Source organism: Cervus elaphus, chromosome 14 (assembly GCF_910594005.1).
Source record: "Cervus elaphus chromosome 14, mCerEla1.1, whole genome shotgun sequence".
NCBI lineage: Eukaryota > Metazoa > Chordata > Mammalia > Artiodactyla > Cervidae > Cervus > Cervus elaphus.
Window position 1 is genome coordinate 32,457,553 of NC_057828.1, and position 23,263 is coordinate 32,480,815.

The following is a 23,263-nucleotide window of genomic DNA, read 5'->3' on the forward strand; positions in this document are numbered from 1 at the left end:
CTCTTTTTCAAAACAATTCATTTTCTAACTGTGGCTGGTATATAGAAATGCAACTGATTTTTATATTTGTTTTCCATTCTAGTCTTCTAGCAATAATAAAGACTAGAGTGGAAATAAACAAAACAAAGAAAAGAAAAACAATAAAGTCAATGAAACCAAAGCTGGTTCTTTAAAGAGATCCATCAAATTGAAGAACCTTTAGCAGGACTGACTGACAGACAGACAGAGAGAGGGAGAGGGCTCAAATTGCTAAAATCAGGAATGAAAGAAGTGGCATTACCAATCTTACAGAAAGAAAAAGGAGTATAAGGAAATATTATGAACAGTTGTATGCCAAACAAATTAGATAACCTAGATGAAATGAACAAATTCTCAGAAAGACACAGTTATGGATCAAGTTGTGTCCTTGCCCCAAATTTGTATGTTGAAGGCCTAACCCCCAGCACCTCAGAATGTACCTTATTTGGAAATAGGTTGTTGCAGGTTTAACTAGTTAAGTTGAGGTCATACTGGAGGAAGTGGACCCCCAACCCAAAATTACTGATGTCCTTATACAAAGGAGAAATCTGGACACGCACACACACCATGTGACAATGAAAAAGAGGTCTGAGTGATGCATCTACAAACAAAGGAACACCAAAGAGCACCAGCAAACACCCAAAGCTAGGAGAAAGCACGGAGCTCCCTCACAGTCCTCAAAAGAAACCAACCCTGCCAACATCTTGATCATGGACTTCCAGCCTTCTATCTAGATCCAGACTGCTAGCTAGATCTAGACTTCTGGCCTTAAACACTGTTTCCCTTGTTTAATCCAGTTTGTGGTACTTTATTATGGCAGTCCTAGGAAACTAAACCAGACACAAACTACCAAAACTGACTTAGGAGTATATAGAAAATCCTAAAAACCTGTAAGAAATGAAGAGACTGAATTCTTGTTATCTCTTCACTGATTTCTAGTATATAATTTCTAGACTATAATCGTATTATAGACTGAAACATACACTAAAACGACGACTGGCACACTATTTCTGTAAAAGGTCAAACTAAGTATTTTGGGCTGTGTAGGCCACATATGGTCTCTGTTACACATTCTTCTTTGTTTTCCATTACAGCTCTTTAAATATATTAGAATTATTCTTAGCTTGCAGCCACGTAAGAGCAGGCTGTGGGCTGACACCTGCACTGGAGCTGCACTATGGAAGTGCACTATATGGAAGTCATTATACAGCACATATGGAAAACTGGCATCATCGTGGGAAGATGTACTGGACAGCACTGTCTTAAGAATATGATTTGAAACCTCTGAAATTCTTTGAATCTTGCTTTATTGTCCAATACATTGTCTATGATTCAATTTTTATGTAAAGTAATAAAGCTTAAGGGGAAAAGTAGGAGAAGGAGCAGGAGGAGACCAATCCTGGGCCAAGGGATGCATAGAATCAAGGGAGTTATCTTTGTGCAACCTTGGAAAATTAAGGCTCCATATTTTGCTTTAAGGGGAATGAGAAGACACTGCATTGACTTTGATGTTTTCAAATCTTTGGTCTGGATTAAGCCCCAACTTTGAGTCCTTATAATAACAGGACTTAACAATATTCATTGAGTGATTACTAAATGCCAACCACTGTTCTGATTTATATTCATTGACTAATTTAATCCTCAAAACAGTTATATGAAGGAGACAGTATATCATTTTGTATTACAGATCATCTCCTGCTGCTCTTTCAAAAGAAGTCTCTTTTTTTAGCTATACTTATTTTCTCATTATCTCCCTGTAGTGGACATCTGTTTTTGTCAGTTCTACACTGGTCCCCTGCAGGAAATTTTTAATTCTGCTATCCTGTCTTCTACTTACAAAACTCTGTTTCCTATTTGGAATTTGTTCCATGGTGTTCAGAAGGGCTTGCTCCTATGATCCCCCCCTCCAGAGGCCCATGACCCAGGCAGGCCTGGGCTATCTGAGTACTCCATTATACCCCATGTCTCACTGTTTGGCTCAAGAATGACCAAATAAACCAATACTTGAGTAATCTTCCCTAATTTTGCATATTCAAACTCTGCCAGCTGTTCCTGGGAGATCATGAACCTTAAGTACAATGTGTATCTGCGGCCGCCAGCACTTCCCCACCATTGAGAGAGCCTCCACTGAGGAACACAGAATCTCTGAAGAGACGCCAAGAGGACAAGGGGAAAAAATGAGCTCTGATAACATCAGAACATCCAGATCCAGCCATACTGTCTACCTGCAGACATTCGGTTACAAGAGTCAGTAAACTCCTTTGTTTTGTTTAAACCAGGCTGAGCTGGCTTTCTAAGCTCGCGCTCCCCAGAGGCCCAAGCACATCTTTCATCCTCATTTCTGTGCTTCTGTTTTAGGCTGCTGCCTCTCACCTTCCAAATGCTATTCACTTTTTAAGGTTCAACTTAATAAGGCCTTCATGAGGCACTCTCAAATTATTCAGTCCTACTATCACTTCCCTTCCCTCTGATACTCTAGTGGATATTATTTGTAACACAAATTTTAGCATGTTTTACAGAGTTCTTTGTGTTCACCAATCTGAACCCATAATTCAAAGGAACAGACCCATTACTTAAAATGTGCTCCACACCATCCCACAGTTACATCTTGATTAAAGTATTTCCTCTCCCTTATCTACATCTCCTCAGCACCAACCTTTAAAATTCAGTCCATATCCCAGCTTCTCCAAAAACTCCATGATTTCTGGCCTCCCAGGAAGATGCAGTCCCCAGTTGCAGAATCCTACAGTATTTCACCTGACCTTTTTAGTAACAATTCTCATCTCCTGCTAGTCTAAGTTATTACCTCTTTAAGGGTTTGCATGTTGTTCATTGATATGTCACACTATCTTGCACTATTACATATACTTGCATTACACAATACCTGAAATACTGAGTACTTTTTTAAAAAGAGAACAAATACTTATGAAGCCTCAAGTATAGACACAGAATTGGGTTAGACACTAATGGCAATAAAAGTACTACCACAAAACATGGTCCTATCCCTAAAATGTAATTATCTTTTGTTCCCAAATAGACCATAAATTCAGTAAGATTACATTTACATCATATATTTCCTGTATGGCCACAAGAGCATCCAACTCCAAGTTAGGCACATAATACAAACGCACTGATCTGCAGTAAGGTGATAATTTTCTAGGGTGACAACATTTCACCACATAACAATGACAAATGCTTAGTGTTAGGATGAAGGTAGCTCATTCTAATATAATGAATTGTGCAACTGTTTTAAATAAATCCTATTTTAAGTCAAAATAATTCTCAGCAATCTTTAATTTTTAAAATTAAACATAGTGACTTTCATGCCCTAAAAATTACAACTGTACATACAATTTAATTAATCTAAACCTTTTTAACAGGCAAGTATCATTTCCAAAATGTTTTTTCATATTAACTTAGAAAACATGTGACAAACAAAAACTAACCTCAGGTCCTGAACGTATGGTCAGGAAACTTTCCACAGCAGTTAGTGTACCTAGAAGAGGGGGAAAATGGTAAAAGTAAAAATCAAATAAAAATCTACCAACCCACGACAAATAATAATAAGCTATTCCTATTCATTTAGGAAACATTTTTATTAAGCTTATAACTGACATAATCAGGAAAATCTGTGCTATAACAGTATTATTAGGTTACTGTAAACAGATTTAAGGAGCAGCTAAAGCCAGATAAATTATCAAAAATAAGTACTTTAACATAAACTAACTGCTGGTACTGGCAAAATGTTTTCTAGCAGTCAAACCGCCACTGCAAAAAATCTTTTCCAATAAGGCAACAATTTAGCTCATTCATTCTGGAAGCCCATCAGTTCTCAAAACTACACCTATGGGAATTATTCTATTTTCCAATATGAAAGCTTTCAAGAAGACTCATTAGTAGTGACTTATAATAAATGTACAGAAACCCTGCCAAAGTGGGCCTTTGTGATGGCTTATTAAATAAAGTAAGGCTGTTTAATTGAAATAAAAATGTAGAGAATAAAAAAGTAGAAAACCAAGGCCAGAAAAAAAGGGGAGAAATCAATTATATTAACCATGAGAACTAATATATATGTAGAGTGGTTAAGAATTTAATTAGTCTTTGAGCTTATTGAGAGCAGTAAGACAAAAGAAAAACATAATGGGCTAGCTAATTCTTAAAATGTGATAAAACGAAATACATCCATTTCTTAAGAGACAGTATTCCCAGTTTTAATTCCAAGAAAAAATTAAAGCATGAAGCCTTAGAAAGCTGACAATGAGTAAGGTGATGAATAACTATGTCATCTACAAAGATGTTAACACCAGAGAAGAACTAAAGCCACACGAACATCTTTCTTAACACAATGAATGTCACAAAGCAGTAGCCGACATCATACTTAATAATGAAACACTAGAATCATTCCTAATAAAGAGAAGGGCATGAATTGAATAACTTTAAAATATCTGTCAAAACCAAAAATAGATCATTAAAGTCTAGGTCATTGGAGAGGATTCTGAGAGTTGTTATGAGAATGTGGCCCAAAAAAAAAAAAAAAAAAGAGAATGTGGCCTGAATATATGGCTCTGTGATCTAACCCTAAGCACAGGAAGAACATGCACCACCTAATATGTATGTATGTAATAAAATGTGAACCACGTGAATCAACAATTAGTTGGGGTATTTGCTAAAATGCTGATTCCTAGCTTTCAGTATCTGAAAAAAAGTTTTAAATCTCAAAGTAGTATTTCTCCTTTAAAAGTAAAAAAAAAGGACTTATCCAAAATAACAACTACTAAATATTTAAGAATAATCTCAATGAGAAACGTGTAGGAACATCATGAAAAACAGTCCAAGCTTTTTTAGTAAATGAAGATTTCTAGTAAGTTTTTTAATAAATGTAAATATACTAGATCCATGGGTTGGAAGACTAAGTAAGTATTTTAAAGATGTTCAATTCATGCCCTTTTCTTTATTAGGAATGGTTCTAGTGTTTCATTATTAAGTATGATGTTAGCTACTGCTTTCTGACATTCATTATGTTAACAAAGTATTCTATTCCTCAATTTCTAAAAATCTAAAATCAGTAAATGGTATGCATGTGCATTACATTTGTGGAGCTTCGTTATCAAAGCTACCTTTCTAACATAAACTGGAACACATTCCATCTTTTTAAGCTCTGGAATGGTTTATACAGAACTGGACTTACAGGGTTCAGATCATTTCCTAAAGGGACATTTTTTTGTATATGTATGACATTAGTAACTTCCATTGTTTTACTACATTAGTAATTTTTTACCATTCTTATTGTCTCCATTTTTATACATGAACTAAAAAAAAAAAGATATCAAAAACTTTGTTCAATACTTCCCAGCTTTGTTCATTAAAAAATTAAAAATTTTCAATTTAGTATGATACTTTAAGATGTAGTAATTCCTAAACAAAGCAAGTTTGAATTTATAATGCTTGCTAAAAAATTTTTCCACAACTATAACCACAACTAGATTCAAAAAATGGAGAATTCCTTCCTTTAGAACACTTATAGTACTATCCATACCTCAAAAACCAATAGTGTCAGTAGCATTTTCTAACATGCAGAGTTACATTAAAACAAAGTATGTATTTTAATATTACCCATTAATAATTATGTTTCTTTTCCCAAGCAGATTTGAGTTCATCACAATTACCAACATGAAACCACTCTATTTTAAATTCCATTATTGCTTATTGATCAATAATTACCATTCATTTTATTTCTGGTATATATTACTCCCAGATCTGCTGGAATGGAGTCAAAGCCACTGCTTCCAATGATATAAACCCCCTTTTCTGCAGCTTTCTCATGATACTTCCAATACATTAGTTCCAGAAACTAAAGATTCAAGACAAAAGATCTAAATCAGAGCTACATAGAAACATCTAGATCAATATTAAAAAACAAAGCAATTAAAAAGCAAATTTAAATTTAAACAATTTAAAAAACAAAGCAATTAAACTGTGAAAATGCTAACTAAGATGCCTCTGCAGCAAAACATTAACTGTGAAAACAGTCGGCACTTATTCAGCAAACATACCGACTCTGTTCCAGGTGAGAGATATGTTGATCTGAATTAATTCATTTTTTAGAACTATTTTTAAATGTAAAAGTAATTGCTATTATGAAAAATTAACATAAAAATATACAAAGAAAGCCAAACAAAGCTACCCCAAATCACATCTTCCTGATGAACATCATTACAAACACGTATCTGTGCGCATATATAAATAGAAAGATAAGAATGGTCAGAAAGGAGGGGATGCAAGAAGGTAATAACATCTGTTCAAATTCTTTGCCTGTTTTTTAATAATTACTTTTTAAAAACAATTTTAGATTTATAGGGGAAAAAATTGAGTAGTAGAGTGTTCCTAGGCACTCTGCACTCAGCTAACCCTATCATTTCATCTTGCACATTAATGTGTTATAATTAATGAACCAATGTTGATACATTATAACTAACTGAAGTCTATACTTTGGTCAGGTTTCCTTTGCTTTTACCTAATGTCTTTCTTCCATCCAGGATCCCATTCAAGATACTGTTCTACATTTAGTCGTCATGTCTTCTTAGGCTCCTCTGGCTGTGATGGTTTCTCAGACTTTTCTAGCTTTTTATGACCTTTACAGTACTGTCCAGGTACTTGGTAGAATGCCCCTCTATTGGAATTTATTTCATGATTTTCTCATTACTATAGTGAAGTTATAGGTTTTGGGGAGGAAGATCACAGGGGTAAAGTGCCACTTCATGATGTCATTATCAACAGTACATACTGTCTCACAAATATATGGTTACCAAAGCAGGGGGGAGGGTGGGAAAGAGAGATAAATTAGGAGCATGGGATTAAAAGATACACCACTAATATATAATAGATAAACAATAAGGATTTACTCTACAGCACAGGAACTATATCCTATAATGGAAAAGGATCTGAAAATACACATAGCTGAAACATTTTGCTATACATCTGAAACTAACACCATATTGTAAATTAACTGTACTTCAATTAAAAGAAAAGAGTACATACTATCAACATAACTTATCACTGCTGATGTTGACCCTGAGCACCGGGCTGAGCTAGTATTCTCCAGTTTCCCCACTGTAGAGCTTTCCTTTTTCCTTCTCTGTTCCCTACTATACTCCCTGGAAGGAAGCGACTGTGTGCAGCCCACACATAAGAAGGCAGGCGTTAGGTTCCACCTCTGAGGGAAGAGAAGCTACATGAAATGCATAGAATTCTTTTGCACAGGAGATTTGCCTCTTTTCCTCCCTTGCCCTTTTTTTAAACTGAGTTACTTAAATTTGCATTTTCGGTGTACACTCTTTCTGGATCACTATTAGGTTTTGATACCGCATTCATAGTACTTTACAAGGTAACTTGGAAGCTTCTCACCATTTTCTTTGTTCTAGAATATTTTAAATAAGAGTCAGTTTTTCTTACATTCATGCTTCTGACTTCTTGTATCAGTCTTGGTAAGTTACACTTTCTCATCACTTTCCAGTATCACCAACTGATACGCTCTAAGCATGTATACACTATATTGGCACACAATGACAGGACTGAGACTATAGGGACATAGCAGGTTATAGTTATAAAGCAATCAGTGTAGCTTTGTTCTTACAATACTCCACTCCTTGCAGTCAGGCAAACCTCAATTCAAGTCCTAGCTTTTCAACTTAATGGTTGTATGAGCAAGTTTTAGTTAATTCTGTTTACAGCATGCAGTAGTGATATAAATCAACACACACTATACACAAAGGCTTTGAAAGAAATCAGGTTGTTGGGGACAAATTCAGAAAAAATGAAGCGAATACCTTATCACCATGCTCTCCTTTCAAGCTTTTAATGAAATACCATCTTTAAATGCTAGGGAGGAATCATTACCTTCTAAAATATGTCTGCAAAATTGCACCATTTTTCATGTGAACAGAAGTTGTATTATTAATTCTGTTCTCTTTTCATTTTACATACCTGAGGTTCTCCAGAGATATCAATACAGCTAGTTCCATTTTCAATACATGCTTTTATTACAGGTTCTCCATAAAATCGGTACTGGGAGAATAAAGAAAACCAACAGTTTATTCTTATTTGGCAAGCTTAAATGAAGGAATACCATTGAGTTTTGGAGGTACAGTCTTGGTTATCAAGAAATCAAATATTAATAGTCTAAATAGAAAATGAGAAAGTAATATAACTGCAATATACTGACACTCACAATGTAAATAAAGGACTGATGGAATTATCTCTAACTGAAGATAAACTCAGAAGTTTCATAGAATCAATGACTCATTTGAGTTGAATTCTGAAGAACAGTAAGGATTTGCCAGGAAAAAGAAAATCCAAACAAAAGAAAAATTATATGTAAAAGTGTAAAGAAGAGTGATGCTCAAGATATCTGAAGCACAGAATATTTGAGAGGGAAGTGTAAGAGATGAGTCTGGAGAGAAATACTTGAGCCAGATCAGGAATGACTCTAAGTGCCATGCTATCAAGACTGAACTTTATCTTTTCTGCATTGCTGAGCCCTCCTGGAGGATTTGAAATAGGACAGTGATGAAAAATTTATAGCACAGACATATCACTCTCCCTGTGGCATTAGAAAACAAAACTTATGGCAGGTAAGAAATGAAGGACAAAACTAAGGAAGGGGAAGGATTTACTAAGGGTGAGATATACTTAAGAGAAAAGATTTGACTTCCTGATTAGTAGGACATGGAGGCCAAACACCAGTGGCTGTATTAGACAAAATAAAAACAGGATGAAGAGATTTGGAAGGGATAAGTTTAATATCAAACACAGTAGATAATCTGAGTGATTTTATCTCCCAAACTATTTGTTGCTTAAACTCAAGGAATTAAACATTTAAAAACTGTATATATTAGTTAATACATCAGAGTCAGTCCCATTTCAAAAGAAGCATGATGAATTTTTCCTTTTGAGGGGAGGGTAGGAGAAAAATAAGCTCCTCTGCTTCTCTCATTCCTCACAGCAAAAGATGGAGAATGGAGATGGTCTGCTTCTTCTAGACTTTAAGAAACAGGTAAAGGGACACTTAAAAGAGGGCACTGCAGGGACTGACCTTTTCAAGCAGGTTACAGGTTCCTCTCTACCTAACTCCACAGCCTTCTCTCCCCCTTCTTAAACACAGCAAATGACACAGGAATGACAGGACTGGGAAAGTGTGTTTAAGTTCTAGTTCATCCTCTGCCACTAGCCAACACTGAAATTACTGAAGCACTTCACTTCTGAGGCAACACAGCACAGTGGAACAAACAAGGGCTTTCCAGGCACCAAGACCTAAGTTCACATTGTAAATCCATCATCTACTAAATTGTATGAATTTATTTACAAATCACGGGCATGGATTACTATACTAATATACATTTTTAAACATACATAAAAGTCAAAGTTCTATTTTCTTCCTGGACTCAATGGATCACCTTAGGTAATATTTACACACATCCATCTGAAACTCATTTAGTGACTTCCTTGGCCTCCTGATTATTTTACCCCCAAATATCTCAAGCTACCAGTAGTCTACTTGTGTCTGAATCACCTGGGCCCTCGTTAAGGCTGATTATTCAGTCCCACCCCAATATCCTCCAGTAATAAGTTTTCTGGGGGAGACTCCAGGAACCATCATTATAAATAAGCCTCACTGATGACTCCAATGTACATTAGAGGTAGAGAATTGCCTCCCTAGACATTCTCCCCAGAAAATCTCACCTACTTTCTGGATTTCAGTTAAAGTATGTACGCTGATGACTTTCAACTCCTATCTTCAGAGCTGCTCACTGATGAGGTTGCCTCATCTGCAGCTTCTGTCATAAAATTCAGGATCCACAAAAGCACAGAACATGTGGCAAAACTAATGTCTCTTAGGCTTCATTTTCCTTCCTCTATTTCCTCTTCATCTTGATTTCGTCACTTATTTACAGAAAATAATTCCATTATAATTCCATTACGTATTTCCTGTCTTAACTTAAAAATATCTAGCATACACCTCAGTTTCAATATATCCAAAATCAGATTCATCATCTATCTCTCAAAAGCAGTTTTCCCCTCTCCACTTCCGAGCGCAGAAGACCATAAAGAATAATGCTTAAAAGTATTCATTCAGTCATTTTCTGTATATTTTGACATAGTGCTTGTTTATAAATGCCTGATTAGTACTACACATATCATTTAGTTCGCACGAAAGAGACCCTCACAAAGTAGAGCAACGGGTTTTAAAAAATACCTTCAAAGAAACAAATCATGACACCCAAACTAGCAAACTGGCATTTACCCTGGGAGAATAATCCATATTACAATGTAAAAACAACCTTCAGAGTGGAGGTTAAGGAGCAGAATGTTTTGGAGGCAAAAAGCTAGAGAAGATTGTAAACCATCCAACTGGAAACATCCAGAAGGTAATTAGATCCACCAGTCTGGAGTTTAAGGGGTAGGTTTTCAGTGGAAATAAGTTAATGTAGGCACCATCAGCATACAGATGGTATTGAAAGCCATGGATTTCTAATCTTTCTGACTATGACCCTAAGAAATTCATTTCACATAGTGACTCCATACACAAATGTTACCTGACATGAAAGCTTCATGAACCAATACTTACCTTTATTATGTGCAATTCATCCTATTTTCTACTTCAGTCTGTCAGATTATTTTCTTTTTACTACCTGGTCTTAACCCACTGAAATGATTTCACAAGGTTTAAAAAATACTGGCCCAGTTACAATTTCTGTTTGGGGTAATGAAAATGTTCTAGGAATAAAGTCCTGATAGTTCTATAAGACTGAATGTACTTAAAGTTACTAAAGTGTATACTTAAAAATGGTTAAAATGCTAAATTTAATGTTATATGTATTTTACCACAATCATAATCACATTTAAAAATGGTCCAGCAAATGTAAACAGAAAAGAGTTTCTAAGGCTTAAGCTCTGAGGCCTCTGGCATTCACAGAAGGATAAAAAGCTGGGGTGGGGGGTGGGGGCGGGTTGGGTGGAACTAGGAAAGGGCAAGAATTTAGAAACTAAATGAAGAAAGGAAAAAGTGATCAACTGGAACAAATGCTGAGTGGTTTGACTAAGGTGAGCAATGAGAACTGACAACTGGATTTGACAGGACAGGGATGTTGGCATAGTAGTTTCATTGAAGGCCTAAGTATAAAAGCCTGACAAGACTAGAGAGAGGAGAAGGTGAGGAAGAGGAGACAATAAGTAAAGAGAACTCTTTCAAGGAGTTTTGCTAAAAAAAAGAGGCACAGAAAAATGTGAGTAGTTAGAAGGGTGTGTAGAACTAAGGGACGTTTTTCTTTAAATGAGAGATATAATCCCATATTTGTATGTTGAGAGGAATAATCCATCAAGATGGAAAATTTGATGATAACAAGAACACATGTAACTATCAACCTGTAACTATAAAGTCTTTGAATATGGTGCCCAACAGAAGCAGGGGCAGTTTTTCCTTATAAAAGGAGGTAAGGCAAAGTCAAGGTATAATGCAGGTAAGGAGGTAGTATAAATTCTCCTGACAGGCAGGGAGAGAAGGAGGGAGAAAGGGAAGGAGAAAGAAAGAAAGACAAAGAAAGGAAGAAAGTTACCAGGTAAGAGTGAGAAAAAAGGAATGGGATGTCAAAAAGTATGAGAAAAAAGAAGTTATAAAACTGTTGCTTCAGAGAATAGAAGAGAAAATAGCCTAGGGAAATAGAACTGCTGGAAGTACTGAGACTGCACATGAGGTTTGTAATCACATATTTTAAGTGGGACCAGTCAGCATCATGATGCATTTTTTCTCCAGCCACACTGGGTTACACATGTTCAGGTAAACAGTCAGCAGGGAGCTGGAACAATCAGGGCTTGGGTCTTTCCAGAATGTGGGTAGGGAGGGACAAGTTGGTTAAGGATGTGTATAAGACAGTGATTCAAGCAACAAACCTCAGAGCCACGTTCTAAGCTAGTTAAGAACAAAATAAATTGAAATAAACAATAGAAATATATTTTATTTTATGACAATCAAAAATTTTCTAGTTTCATTTAACAAAATTATCAACAATTTCCTAAATGCTTTGACAATTAGGACTGCTTCCTCAGATCAGTAAATGTCACCAACATTCACCGTGTTACACAGACCACAAGTATCTCTTTCTCATCCAGGCCAACAGCAGCAGCCAGAGGTTCTCTTGTCAAAATATCTGGACTCAACCACGTCTCTCCCCCTCTAACACTCCTACCCTGTCCGTGGCTTGCTTGCATTAGTCTATTCTTGGTTCCCTACCATCTATTTTTTCTCTCAGAAGCCAAAGAATTTCAAAACCGTAAATCAAATTATGTCAACCTGCTTTCAACCGTTCAATAACTCTGTCATATTCAGAAGAAAAATCCAAACCCCAACCTTGACCTTTCAGACCTAACCACCTAGCTCCTGGATATCTCTCCAATCTAACTCCCCACCTCTCTGCCCTGCTCGTGCCCAGCTACACTGGCCTCTCTCACATTCCTCCGTCTCTCCAAGAACATGCTCATCTCAGGACCTTTGTATTTGCTCTTCCCTGCAACTCAATACCCTCCAATATACACACAGTTTATTCCCTCACTGCATTTAGGTCTCTCTGCAAAGTAATACACACACCGTTTATTCCCTCACTGCATTCAGGTCTCTCTGCAAAGTTCCTTGTAGAGACCTTCCCTGACCATCCACCCAATAGAGACTGGTGTGTCAATCTTTTTCTCTCTCTTCCCTGTTGTATTTTTCTTCAAAGCACCTGTCACTTACCCACTATTACATTATTTTTCTGTCTCCCCACTGGACTATCAGCTCCATGAGAGATTTTCTGTGTATTTTCTATATATTTCAATAAATATTTATTGAATAAATGAATGAGTCCTTTTAAAATATCTTTCTTTGTACATGCATTAACATATACACTGGTACAGCAGTACACAATGCAATTTTATTTTATTTTTTTTTATTTTTTTTTATTTTTTTTTATTTTCTCACAATGCAATTTTAAAAATAAATAAAAAGAAGATTGTGGATACCTGCTAACTTTTTTAGTTAACGGGTATATAGCACACAAAAAAAGCAATTTTAACTGTAGCCACTAAATAAAACAGCAACAGTCCTAGAGTCTAGCGTCACTCTCTCTTTCAGGAGACTTTGGTCGTATTCATTTGCTTCTCGTGAGAAGTAAAAACTCCTTATAAGGGGTTAAGGTCCTGAATCAATTCTTCTGTCCCTTGCCCTTATGTTTCTCTGAAATACAAAATACCAGACTCTGCTAGAAATGAATAGATTTTTTGTTCTGACACAAAGAAGGGCAGATTACTTACTGGGCCTACACAGTTGAGGACAACTGTTGCCTGTTTAGCCATTTCATCAAGTGAGGCTGGATTAGTGATATCACAAATTATTATTCCAACTTCAGATGACAGTGTCGGTCTTCCTGAAATAAAGAATAAATTGTTTTAGGCAAATCCCAATACAGTATTAGATCTCCTAGATCTTCCTTTCATAATAACCAGTGATGGCAAATGTACTAAGGGCTAACTCTTCCTCTCAAACGAAAGATAAAACTGTTTTTAACAAGGTAATTTAAAAAAGGGAAAAGATTTTGAGGAAAATGGAGTTAATGCTAAGGGTTAATAAAACATTGTTGTTGTTGTTTAGTTGCTAAGTTGTGTCTGACTCTTTGCTGCCCCAGGGACTGTAGTCCGCCAGGCTCCTCTGTCCATGGGATTTCCCAGGCAAGAATACTGGAGTGGGTTGCCAGTTCCTTCTCCGGGGGATATTCCAGACTCAGGGATTGAACCCCTGTCTGCTGCACTGAGGGGATTCTTGACCACTAAGCCACTGGGGAAGCTCCCAATAAAATAATTTATTAATGCTTAAAAGAAAATCTAACATAAGAAATGTGTAAATGCACTGAGGAAACCAGATCTGAAAGAGACACGTGCACCCCAATGTTCATCGCAGCACTGTTTATAATAGCCAGGACATGGAAGCAACCTAGATGCCCATCAGCAGACGGATGGATAAGAAAGCTGTGGTACATATACTGAATGGAATATTACTCAGCCATTAAAAAGAATACATTTGAATCAGTTCTAATGAGGTGGATGAAACTGGAGCCTATTATACAGAGTGAAGTAAGCCAGAAAGAAAAACACCAATACACTATACTAACGCATATATATGGAATTTAGAAAGATGGTAACGATAACCCTGTATGCGAGATAGCAAGAGAGACACAGATGTATTGAACAGTCTTTTGGGCTCTGTGGCAGAGGGTGAGGGCGGGATGATACGGGAGAATGACACTGAAACATGTAAATTATCCTATGTGAAAGGAATCACCAGTCCAGGTTTGATGCATGATACAGGATGCTCGGGGCTGGTGCACTGGGATGACCCAGAGGGATGGGATGGGGAGGGAGTTGGGAGGGGGGTTCAGGATGTGGAACACATGTACACCCATGGCGGATTCAAGTCAATGTATGGCAAAACCAATACAATGTTGTAAAGTAAAAGAAATAAACAATTAAAAAAAAAAAAGAAATGTGTAAATGACAACTCTATGTAAAATGCCAATTTTACAAGTTTTCAGAAGATGATTTTCCTGACTTCCTCTCCAGGAAGAATTATAAATGCAGTTCCTTATCAACTATTAAATAACTACATATGATAAAATTATGAGGTGGAGGGGAGTTAATATTAACATAATGAAACAAAACAGGACTGAAGTGTAAAACACAGTCTAGAGGAGAACATTCAGGTTCATAATAAGGAAATAATTGGAATAAACCAAATCAATAGAGTACAAAGGTTTCATGGGTCAAGGTGTATTCCCTGCAGTAACTTGATGTGTGTACTGTAAATGGCAGTTAACTAGGCTGTATCTGTACCATCTTCTTGAACAAAAAAAAAAAAAGGAGGAAATTTTAATAATGAAAGTATTTCTTCTGGAAAAGTAAAGAAAGACCAAAAAGCTCTTTGGAAAAGATTCTGTACTTGGTAGTGGCAGCAGGAGAGCTGCAGAAGAGACAGCCTACATGGTATCTGCTGTACCGACCACAAACTAGGTTCCAAATTCCCACCATAACAGGGCTCTGTGTAGAATTAGAAGGAAGTGAGATGAAGCTTAAAGAGAAGAAAGAAGAATATCCAGAACTCTAACAGGTACTATTTGTCTGTATGAAGGGGCAGTAGGGTGGAAAATTACAGTTAAAAGCAACCGACTCCTAACCTAAAGGTCTCCCTGCAACCCCAGGGCCAAGAGGTTAGAGTGTCTGTGTGTATGTGACTCCTCCTCCTCATCTGAACCCCCAGCATTTAGAATAGGACCTGACATTTAAAAGACCACTCAATAAAAACATGTTCCAATGAATGCGGAAGGAGTAAGTAAACGAACAAAACAAAACCACACCAAAAAACTTGGGGAAGGATTAATAGGACTACTGGAGAATTCTTACAAGCAAAAATGAAATTAAAAATTAAAGCCACCAGAAAAAAAAAAATTAAAGCCACAACAATGTTATCATTAAAAGTCCTAAGCTTTCTCTCCCATTTCCAAAACACGGCAAAGAGAGAGTACAAACAATGCTGAAGAAGCCAGTGCTCTACTGTTGTATCTGATCAAGTATCTAGAATTTCCAGCCTCTGAACCCTGGAAGTAGGGTACAAGGCACCCCTGCTCTAGACGGCGAGGGAGCAGAAAGGAAAAACTAAAGTTCCTGTTTCGCCCAGAGGGCATGCCCTAAGGGAGAAACTGAAGGGGGGAATTCTCTCTTTTTGTTTTAGGAAATGGGGAAAAGCTCTCTGACACCATGTGAAGCATCGCTCTCTTCTTCCTGGCCTCTAGCAGGTTTGGGGACCTCGAGGGGCACCCAAGGGAGAGAAGCGCTTATTTCAGGCGACGGGAACCCCTCAGCCGGGAGAAGGGGGCTGGGGGGTGAGAGCCGCGGCGGCGGGGCCGAGCCCGAGGTCCCGGGGCGTCCCAGCCCACCCCCTTTACCCAGCTTCATGGCAGCCCGCTCCAGCACTCGCAGCAGCTTCTCCCGGGAACGGCCCGCCACGGCCCAGGGCAGATGGGAGGTCCGCTCTGGGGACACCTGCTCCCGCGCCACCTCCTCGGTCACGAACTGGCCGGTAAAGCCAGAAGCGCCGAACACCACCAGGTGGAAAGGCCTCTGCTGGGTCGCCATGACGAACCCACAGCGATGCAAGGCCCGGGCGGGCTGAGCCCACGGCGCCTGCGCCTCAGGCAGCGACCACAGTACCGGGCGCAGCAACCGCCTCCGCCGCGGCCGCTGCGGTCTCAGCCGCCGGCGCGCCGCGCTCCCGAAGTCCAGCGCGCGCCGCCTCGCCACAGCCAGGCCCGAGGCCCCGCCCACGCCGTCGGGTGCCCGGGGGGCTGCCACGCCCACTCCTCACGGGTGTTCGCCCAAGGGGCTGCTGGGGGCCCTGGCCCGCTTCCCAGGTTGGCGGGAGCAGACGGTGGCCATCCTCCGACCCGTCGATGGTCTGGCACAGCTCTGATCATCTTTTCGCTCTTCCGTAGGCTGGAGGGAGTGGCGGCTGCAGCCAGTTACTCCTGGGTTTTTTTGTTTTTGTTTTTTGTTTTTGGCAAGAGGAGGCTGCTTAAAGCGAGAGTTGGCGGAAACCTGATGGATGGGAACTCTGCCCACGCCGAAAACCCTTATCTTTTGTTTGTTTGCTTACGAAGCACGTTACCCAGAGTGTCTGCCAAGCCAGGTGGAAGTGGAGGGTGGACACGGTATCTGGGTCCCCCTCCCAGGGCCCAGGGCCGACTCTGCAGCGCCCTCTGCCGCAGGCTCCGCCTCCACCGTCTGAGTGCCCTCCGGTCACCTCAGGGACCCTCCTTGGTGATGCACAACACAGTTAACGGTGAAGCTCCGCTTAATAAGGATTATAGTCCAGGACACAGCCTCTCAGATGCCTCTGAGGAGCTATTCTGAAGAGATGGGGAGAGGTCAGTATATATGGGACTTTAGTGAAGGGGAAGCAAGCACACATTTTGGCAGAAGGTTGCTGCTACTTAGGAGGCAGAGATGTCTCCGTTAATGATTTTAGTGCTTTTCTAGGTATGAGAAAATGTAAGAGATTGGGCTCATAAAATCTCCTCCAAATAGCTGACTATCTGAAGATCTGCTCTGCCAACTTTTCCCAGAACACAGAGTGTTTTTTGCGGGGGGGGGGGGTGTTGAAGGTCAGTGATTGCAGAGGCTAGTGATTCCATTCTTGTAGAACCAGATGGCGAGTGACAACTTTTAGTTGACTGTATGCATATGAAATGTTAGAAGAATATATGGCAAATCTTTATTTTTTAAAAAGAACTGTGGGAGCTTCCCTGGTGGCTCAGTGGTAAAGAAATCACCTGCCAGTGCAGGAGACAGGGTTCTGTTCCTGATCTGGGAAGATCCCACATGTTGCAGAGCAACTAAGTCCATGCATCACAACTATTGAGCCTGTGCTCTAGAGCCCAGAAGCGGAAACTACTGAGCCCACATGCCCTAGAGTCTGTGCCCTGCAGCTAGAGAAGACAGTGCAATGAGAAGCCCTGGCACCTCAACTAGAGAGTAGCCCCTGCTCTCAGCAACTAGAGAAAAGCCCGTACAGCAACGAAGACCCAGGACAGCCAAAAATAAATAATTCTTTTAAAAGAGCTGTAAAATGCTTAAAAACACCTTGTACATCTTAAATAGTCAATACACATTAGCTATTGTTAATAGTAACAGCAATAATTATTGAGGAATGGGTTTGTATGAATTAGGGAGGAGGAAAGGGACTTGTACTTTTCACTTTTTAACCTATTTATATTGCAATAACTTTTGTTTCTATCTATTTGACTGTGCCGGGTCTTAGTTGCAATATGTGGGATCTAGTTCCCTGACCAAGGATCAAACCTGGCCCTCCTAAGTCGGGAGTGCAGAGTCTTAGCCACTGGATCACCAGGAAGTCCCTAAACTTTTTTTTTTTTTTAACAGCAAGTATATTACTTTTATAATCAGAATTTTTAAAAAAGGAACAGGAGCTGGCTTTGAGAAGGGGCTAGGGAGCAGCTGTGGGGATCATCCTGATCATTTGTAGTCCTGCTGCTGAAGCCGGTTCCTGTTGCCACCTGGACAGGATTTTTGGTCCACTGTCACACACAATAATATGAATGAATCTCATAAACACTAATTTGAATAAAGAAAGTTGGGTAAAGAAAGAATACATCTGTATGATTCCCATTATTTGAATTTCAGAACGAGGCAAAACCCATCTATGGTGACAAGAGTCTTGGAAGGATTTGCTCTTGTGTTGAGCAGTCCCAGTTCAGGCTCTTTTCTTTTTTTTTAAATTTACTTGATTGAACTAGAGTTGATTTGCAATGTTGTATTAGTTTCTGGTGTACAGCAAGGTAATTCATTGTACATATATAAATGTTATTTTTCATATTCTTTCCATTATAGTTTATTATAAGATATTGAATGTAGTTCCCTGTGATATATAGTAGGATCTTGTTTCTTTATCTATTCTATATATAATAATTTGCATCTGCTAATCCTAAACTTCCAGTCCATCCCTCTCTCATTTCCCCTTCCCCTTGGCAACCACAAAGTCTGTTGCCTATATTTGTCTGCTTCTATGTCATAAATAAGTTCATTTGTGTCATACTTTAGATCCCATGTATAAATAACATCATGGTATTTGTATTTCTCTTTCTGGCTTATTACACTTAGTACGATAATCTCTAGGTCCATCCATGTTGCTGCAAATGGCATTATTTCATTAATTTTTATGGTTGAGTCGTATTCTATTGTATGTATGTACCACATCTTCTTTATCCATTCATCTGTTGATGGGCATTTGTTTCCATGTCTTGGCTATGGTAAATAGTGCTGCTATGAACATAGGGGTGCATGTATCATTTCAAATTATAGTTTTATCCAGATATATGCCCAGGAGTGGGATTGCTGGATCATACAGCAACTCTTTAGTTTTTTAAGGAACCTCCTTACTGTTTTCTATAGTGGTTACACCACTGTACATTCCCACCAACAGTGTAGGAAGTTTCAGGCTGTTCTTAAAGTAATCCTCTATCTGATGGATTTCCAAGGAATTCCTTCTCTCCAGGGACCAGCATAGAGGTTCATTTCAACCCCAACATAGAACCAAGAAGGGAAGATGCCTCCCCCTACAACAGAAGATGGGTTCACTTGTGGACAAGGCTGCTGACCTTCACAGAGATGGAGACCCTGTTCCTCTGAGGCTCAGGGGTGAAGGGTAGGAAGTAGCAGAGAAGGGGAGTGAGAAGGGAGAATTAAACTGTGAGTGGTTGCTAGGTAACAGCTTTTCTCCTTGACCATCAGCTGGGAGTGGTTGCTAGGTAACAAAGCTTTTCTCCTTGACCAAATTCTAGCCAGGCTCCTCTGAGCCCTCTTCACAACCAGGCTTCAACCTTGGCCTACAAAGACCTGGGCAAACACTGATGTAGTTTATAACAGCTCAAGGATATAGCCCTAGGATGACACTACACTCCCTTAAAGTGCCTGCAGGAGAAAGATCAGGGCTGCAAAAATAATCTACTGTGTGTTGCAACCAATGCCTGAAGACAGGGCTTCTGTCTCCCAGCCTCAGTGGAAGGGTAGGAGCCTGACTTCAGTAAACACTGGTTAGCAAGCCCAGATTGGTAGCACACAGACCAACTGCTTACCACGTTTTGTGATTTTTTCCCTGACTCTACTGAGTTCATCTCCCTCCCTATTCCCTCCTGATCCCTTTAATTGTCCAGACACCTCTGTTGAGTTCAGTTTACACTGGATTCTTTTCCCAACTGTAATAATGTATTGCTGATTAAAACCTGTCCTTACACATTAACTAGTATCTGGCTTTTGTTCATCTTTGATGTAGTAAACCAGAAAGAGATAAATATAGGAACATTGAGGTCATCCTAAGGGTCCATTTGCAGCTGAAAAAAGAGAAAAACCAACTTGCACTATGCAGGTGGGGCTGCAGCATTCTAGGGCCCAGCAGGCAGAAAGCAGACATGGACACGACCCATATGAGGACATGGTGTGGCTGTTATGGGTAAATGTGAAGGGGCAGAGGATGGGGAGTTGGTTAGAAGGTTTTTTGATTGCCAGAATTACTTGCTGAGCTCCAGCGAGTAAATTATGCCTCTAAACATAAGCAGAAAGCAAGGAAAGCAACAAATCCAAGTCAGAAATTCCCTCATGGGCATTTAGAACACATTGTGCTGTTAGCATACCGAAAGCTGCAGAATGGTGCAGCACAGGTCCAGTCTTTCCACCAACCTCTGCCCATCCTGCTGGAATGACTCAATGAAAAGGAATTAGTTTGGGTTAATCTTATAACAAATCAAAAGAAATTAAGGTGTTTTTTTTTTTTTTTAACCAACTAAAGTAGCTATTTCTTTTTTTTCTTCCCTTTATTTTTATGTATGATTTCCTCCTTTTTTCTACAGTTAATCTAAAGATATGTCTGTTAATGAAAAGTCCTTTGTACAAATCCTCAGAAATCTGTGCTTTATTATTTTTAACAAATGAAGTAGCCAGTGGTGCAATAAGACCAGTTATTAAATTTTCAGAGATTTTGTGAGCCAGTTGAAGCCATATTGGTCATTTGAAATCAGCCATGGTGGGAGTATTTACATTATGAAAACTGGAAAGCACTAGAAATCTGGACTTATCCCTTAAGAAACTGTTAATATTCACCAGCATATCACCAGAAACATTGTAAAAAAAGAAAAAAAAGTAAAGAATCAAGAATATTGTAGAAAGCAAGAGAAGTCTGAAAAAAGCTCTTTGATGATAAAATTAAAGATCAGTTTAAAAGAGAGGAATCTAATTTTCCTGACCCTGTCAATGAATCAGTTTGTTGTAGGCTAATTATTCAACCTCTGGTTTCTGAGTTTCCTTTGGGTAGAAAGATAATAGGACCTGATGACAAGCCCTTATTTAATAAAAGTATGATAAAGCTGTGCTGCGGTTCATGGGGTCGCAAAGAGTCGGACACGACTGAGCAACTGAACTGAACTGAACTGAAAGCATATATGTATTTAAGCAGTGATAATTTTCTATTTTGAAGTGAATGTACATGATCTTATAAGTGATACAATTTTGTCAGGCAGTGTCATCCTCAAATAATGACCTGAGGTATCCTGAGCAGTCTTTTTCAATTTGCCTATTTCTAAACTAAAAAACCAAAGATTGCAAAGACAACGTCCCATGAAACAATACATAATATCTTAATCTTCCCATATGCTCAAAAACTTAATCCTTCAGAAACATTTTACTCATATCTACCTGCCAACTGACAAAAGCCAAACAGCTTTCTACCCTTCAACAGTGAAAACAACGAGCCTTCAGAGAGATCAGAGGCCAGCACAGAAATCTCACAGGTGCTTCTATATTCAGCAAATGGCATGACATTCCTGCTGAGGCCCACAGGAGACCACCATGCCATCTATAAAGAGTACTGAGTTGATATTTTTGTACTGCTGTCATTTTTAGCATGTGATACTTGAAAAAAAAAAGCCTAAGATTAACATTGTGTGAAACTGAGAACCTACTATGTGATAGAAACCATGCACATCCCTTTTAGACACTGCTGTTGCTGCCAGCAAGTAGAGACTTTTATTAAGCTGTAGTGAACAGAAGTTCTCCAGTCAACCTTTGAGCCTTGTATTACAAAGATCAAATTTTGAAACATTGATCTATTAGGAAACTCTGCATACCACACTGCCAGTTTACTGGTAAGATGGGCAGTTAGACTGTTTGGTCTCTATTTCCAGAGGACTCACAGTAATAATAGCTACCTATTATGTACCAAGTACATGCCAGACACTTTACAAATATTTACAGCTCTGCAAGTTACACATGTAATTTTCATATTGTTACCAAACTGAACTTGGGTTGGCTTGCCCATGTGCAACAAAGCCAATGTAGTCACAATGTAGAGGATCAAGCAAGCATGGGCAGCTAATGCTCAGAAGACCTACACTCCCTGATGGTTTTCAAGGCAGGCTTTTGAAAGGCAATATTTGGGATGAGTGTTGCAATTCATGGACTTAATTTTGATTGGTTGGTGTTGAGGTAACAAGATGCTGTTTTGGGAATCTTAATCATCAGCTTTCTGGTTCCCCTCAGTCTGGGGTCTACATAATGTGGTCAGCATGTAGGCTCCATCCTCCACCTGGGTGAGGGGCTTAGTTTCTGCAGAATAACCCAAAATATTCATCAGATTGTTATATATATCCTTTGAGGAAGAACTACGACTTTGTTTTATCCCTGAAGAATTGTTTAAGCTGTCATTAATTTTCTTGCTGGACTGCTTTTCCTTTTTTTCCCTGTTTCCTCACTTCCTTAATTAGTAACTGCTCTTTGAAAGTTAGAGAAGGTTTAGGAGACTAAAGCCTTTTTTCAACAAAGAAGAAAAGAGGGACAGTGATACCTCATTATAGTTTTGATTTTCATTTCTCTAATAAGTAGTGATGTTCAGCATCTTTTCATGTGCCTATTGGTCATCTGTATGTCTTCTCTGGAGAACTGTCTTTTTTAGGTCTTCTGCTTACTTTTTGAATAGGATTGTTTTTTGTTGTTGAGTTGCATGAGCTTTTTGTATATTTTGGAAATTAATCCCTTGTTGCCTGCATCGCTTGCAAATATTTTCTCCCATTCTGTGGGGGGAGGGAGTCTTTTGGTTTTGTTAATGGTTTTCTTTGCCATGAAAAAACCTTTAAGTTTAAGTAGGTCCTGTTTGTTTATTTTTGCTTTACTTTTCGTTGAAAGACCAATCAAGAAAATATTTTAAAATATTGCTGCAATTTATGTCAAAGACGGTTCTGTGTGTTTTCCCTTAAGAGTTTTAGAGTATCTGGTCTTACCTTTAGGTCTTTATTCCATTTTTTATTTTATTTTTTAAAATGAAAATTACTGCAAAAATCCATGATGAACAAAATATGAAAATTTAAAATAAAGACAGAACCAGTGTTTCTGATTTTTGAGCAAAAAAAAAGTAGGGGTGGGGGCTCAAGATTTGTGTTGGCATGGGATGGTGGTAGCTATTAAGGCATCAGTTTTGGTCATGTTAAGTTTGGGATGTCTATGTAACATCCAGGTGAGGACTGTCAAGTAAGCAATTAGAGATTCTCTATTGCAACTGAGTTCCTGGTGGGCTACAGTCCATTGGGTCGCAAAGAGTCAGACACAA

The 23,263-nt window shown here is 38.7% G+C and overlaps 2 protein-coding genes across 2 annotated transcripts in view; one reads left to right on the forward strand and one right to left on the reverse strand.

The window, feature by feature from the left end:
• SCCPDH (saccharopine dehydrogenase (putative)) overlaps positions 1 to 16,384 on the reverse strand; it is a 29,966-nt gene extending 13,582 nt beyond the window's left edge. Inside the window, exons 1-5 of the mRNA XM_043924724.1 lie at positions 16,041 to 16,384; positions 13,360 to 13,472; positions 8,002 to 8,082; positions 5,740 to 5,869; positions 3,465 to 3,514 (exon numbers count right to left, since the gene is read on the reverse strand). Of these exons, the coding sequence (XP_043780659.1) occupies positions 3,465 to 3,514; positions 5,740 to 5,869; positions 8,002 to 8,082; positions 13,360 to 13,472; positions 16,041 to 16,230 (564 nt within the window). The 5' untranslated portion in view covers positions 16,231 to 16,384. The remainder of the gene's footprint in view (positions 1 to 3,464; positions 3,515 to 5,739; positions 5,870 to 8,001; positions 8,083 to 13,359; positions 13,473 to 16,040) is intronic.
• The window catches only part of LOC122708331 (histone H3.3C-like), a 63,921-nt gene continuing 56,903 nt past the window's right edge, over positions 16,246 to 23,263 (forward strand). The window contains exon 1 of the transcript XR_006345123.1: positions 16,246 to 17,018. The gene's annotated coding sequence lies outside the window, so the exon portion shown is untranslated. The remainder of the gene's footprint in view (positions 17,019 to 23,263) is intronic.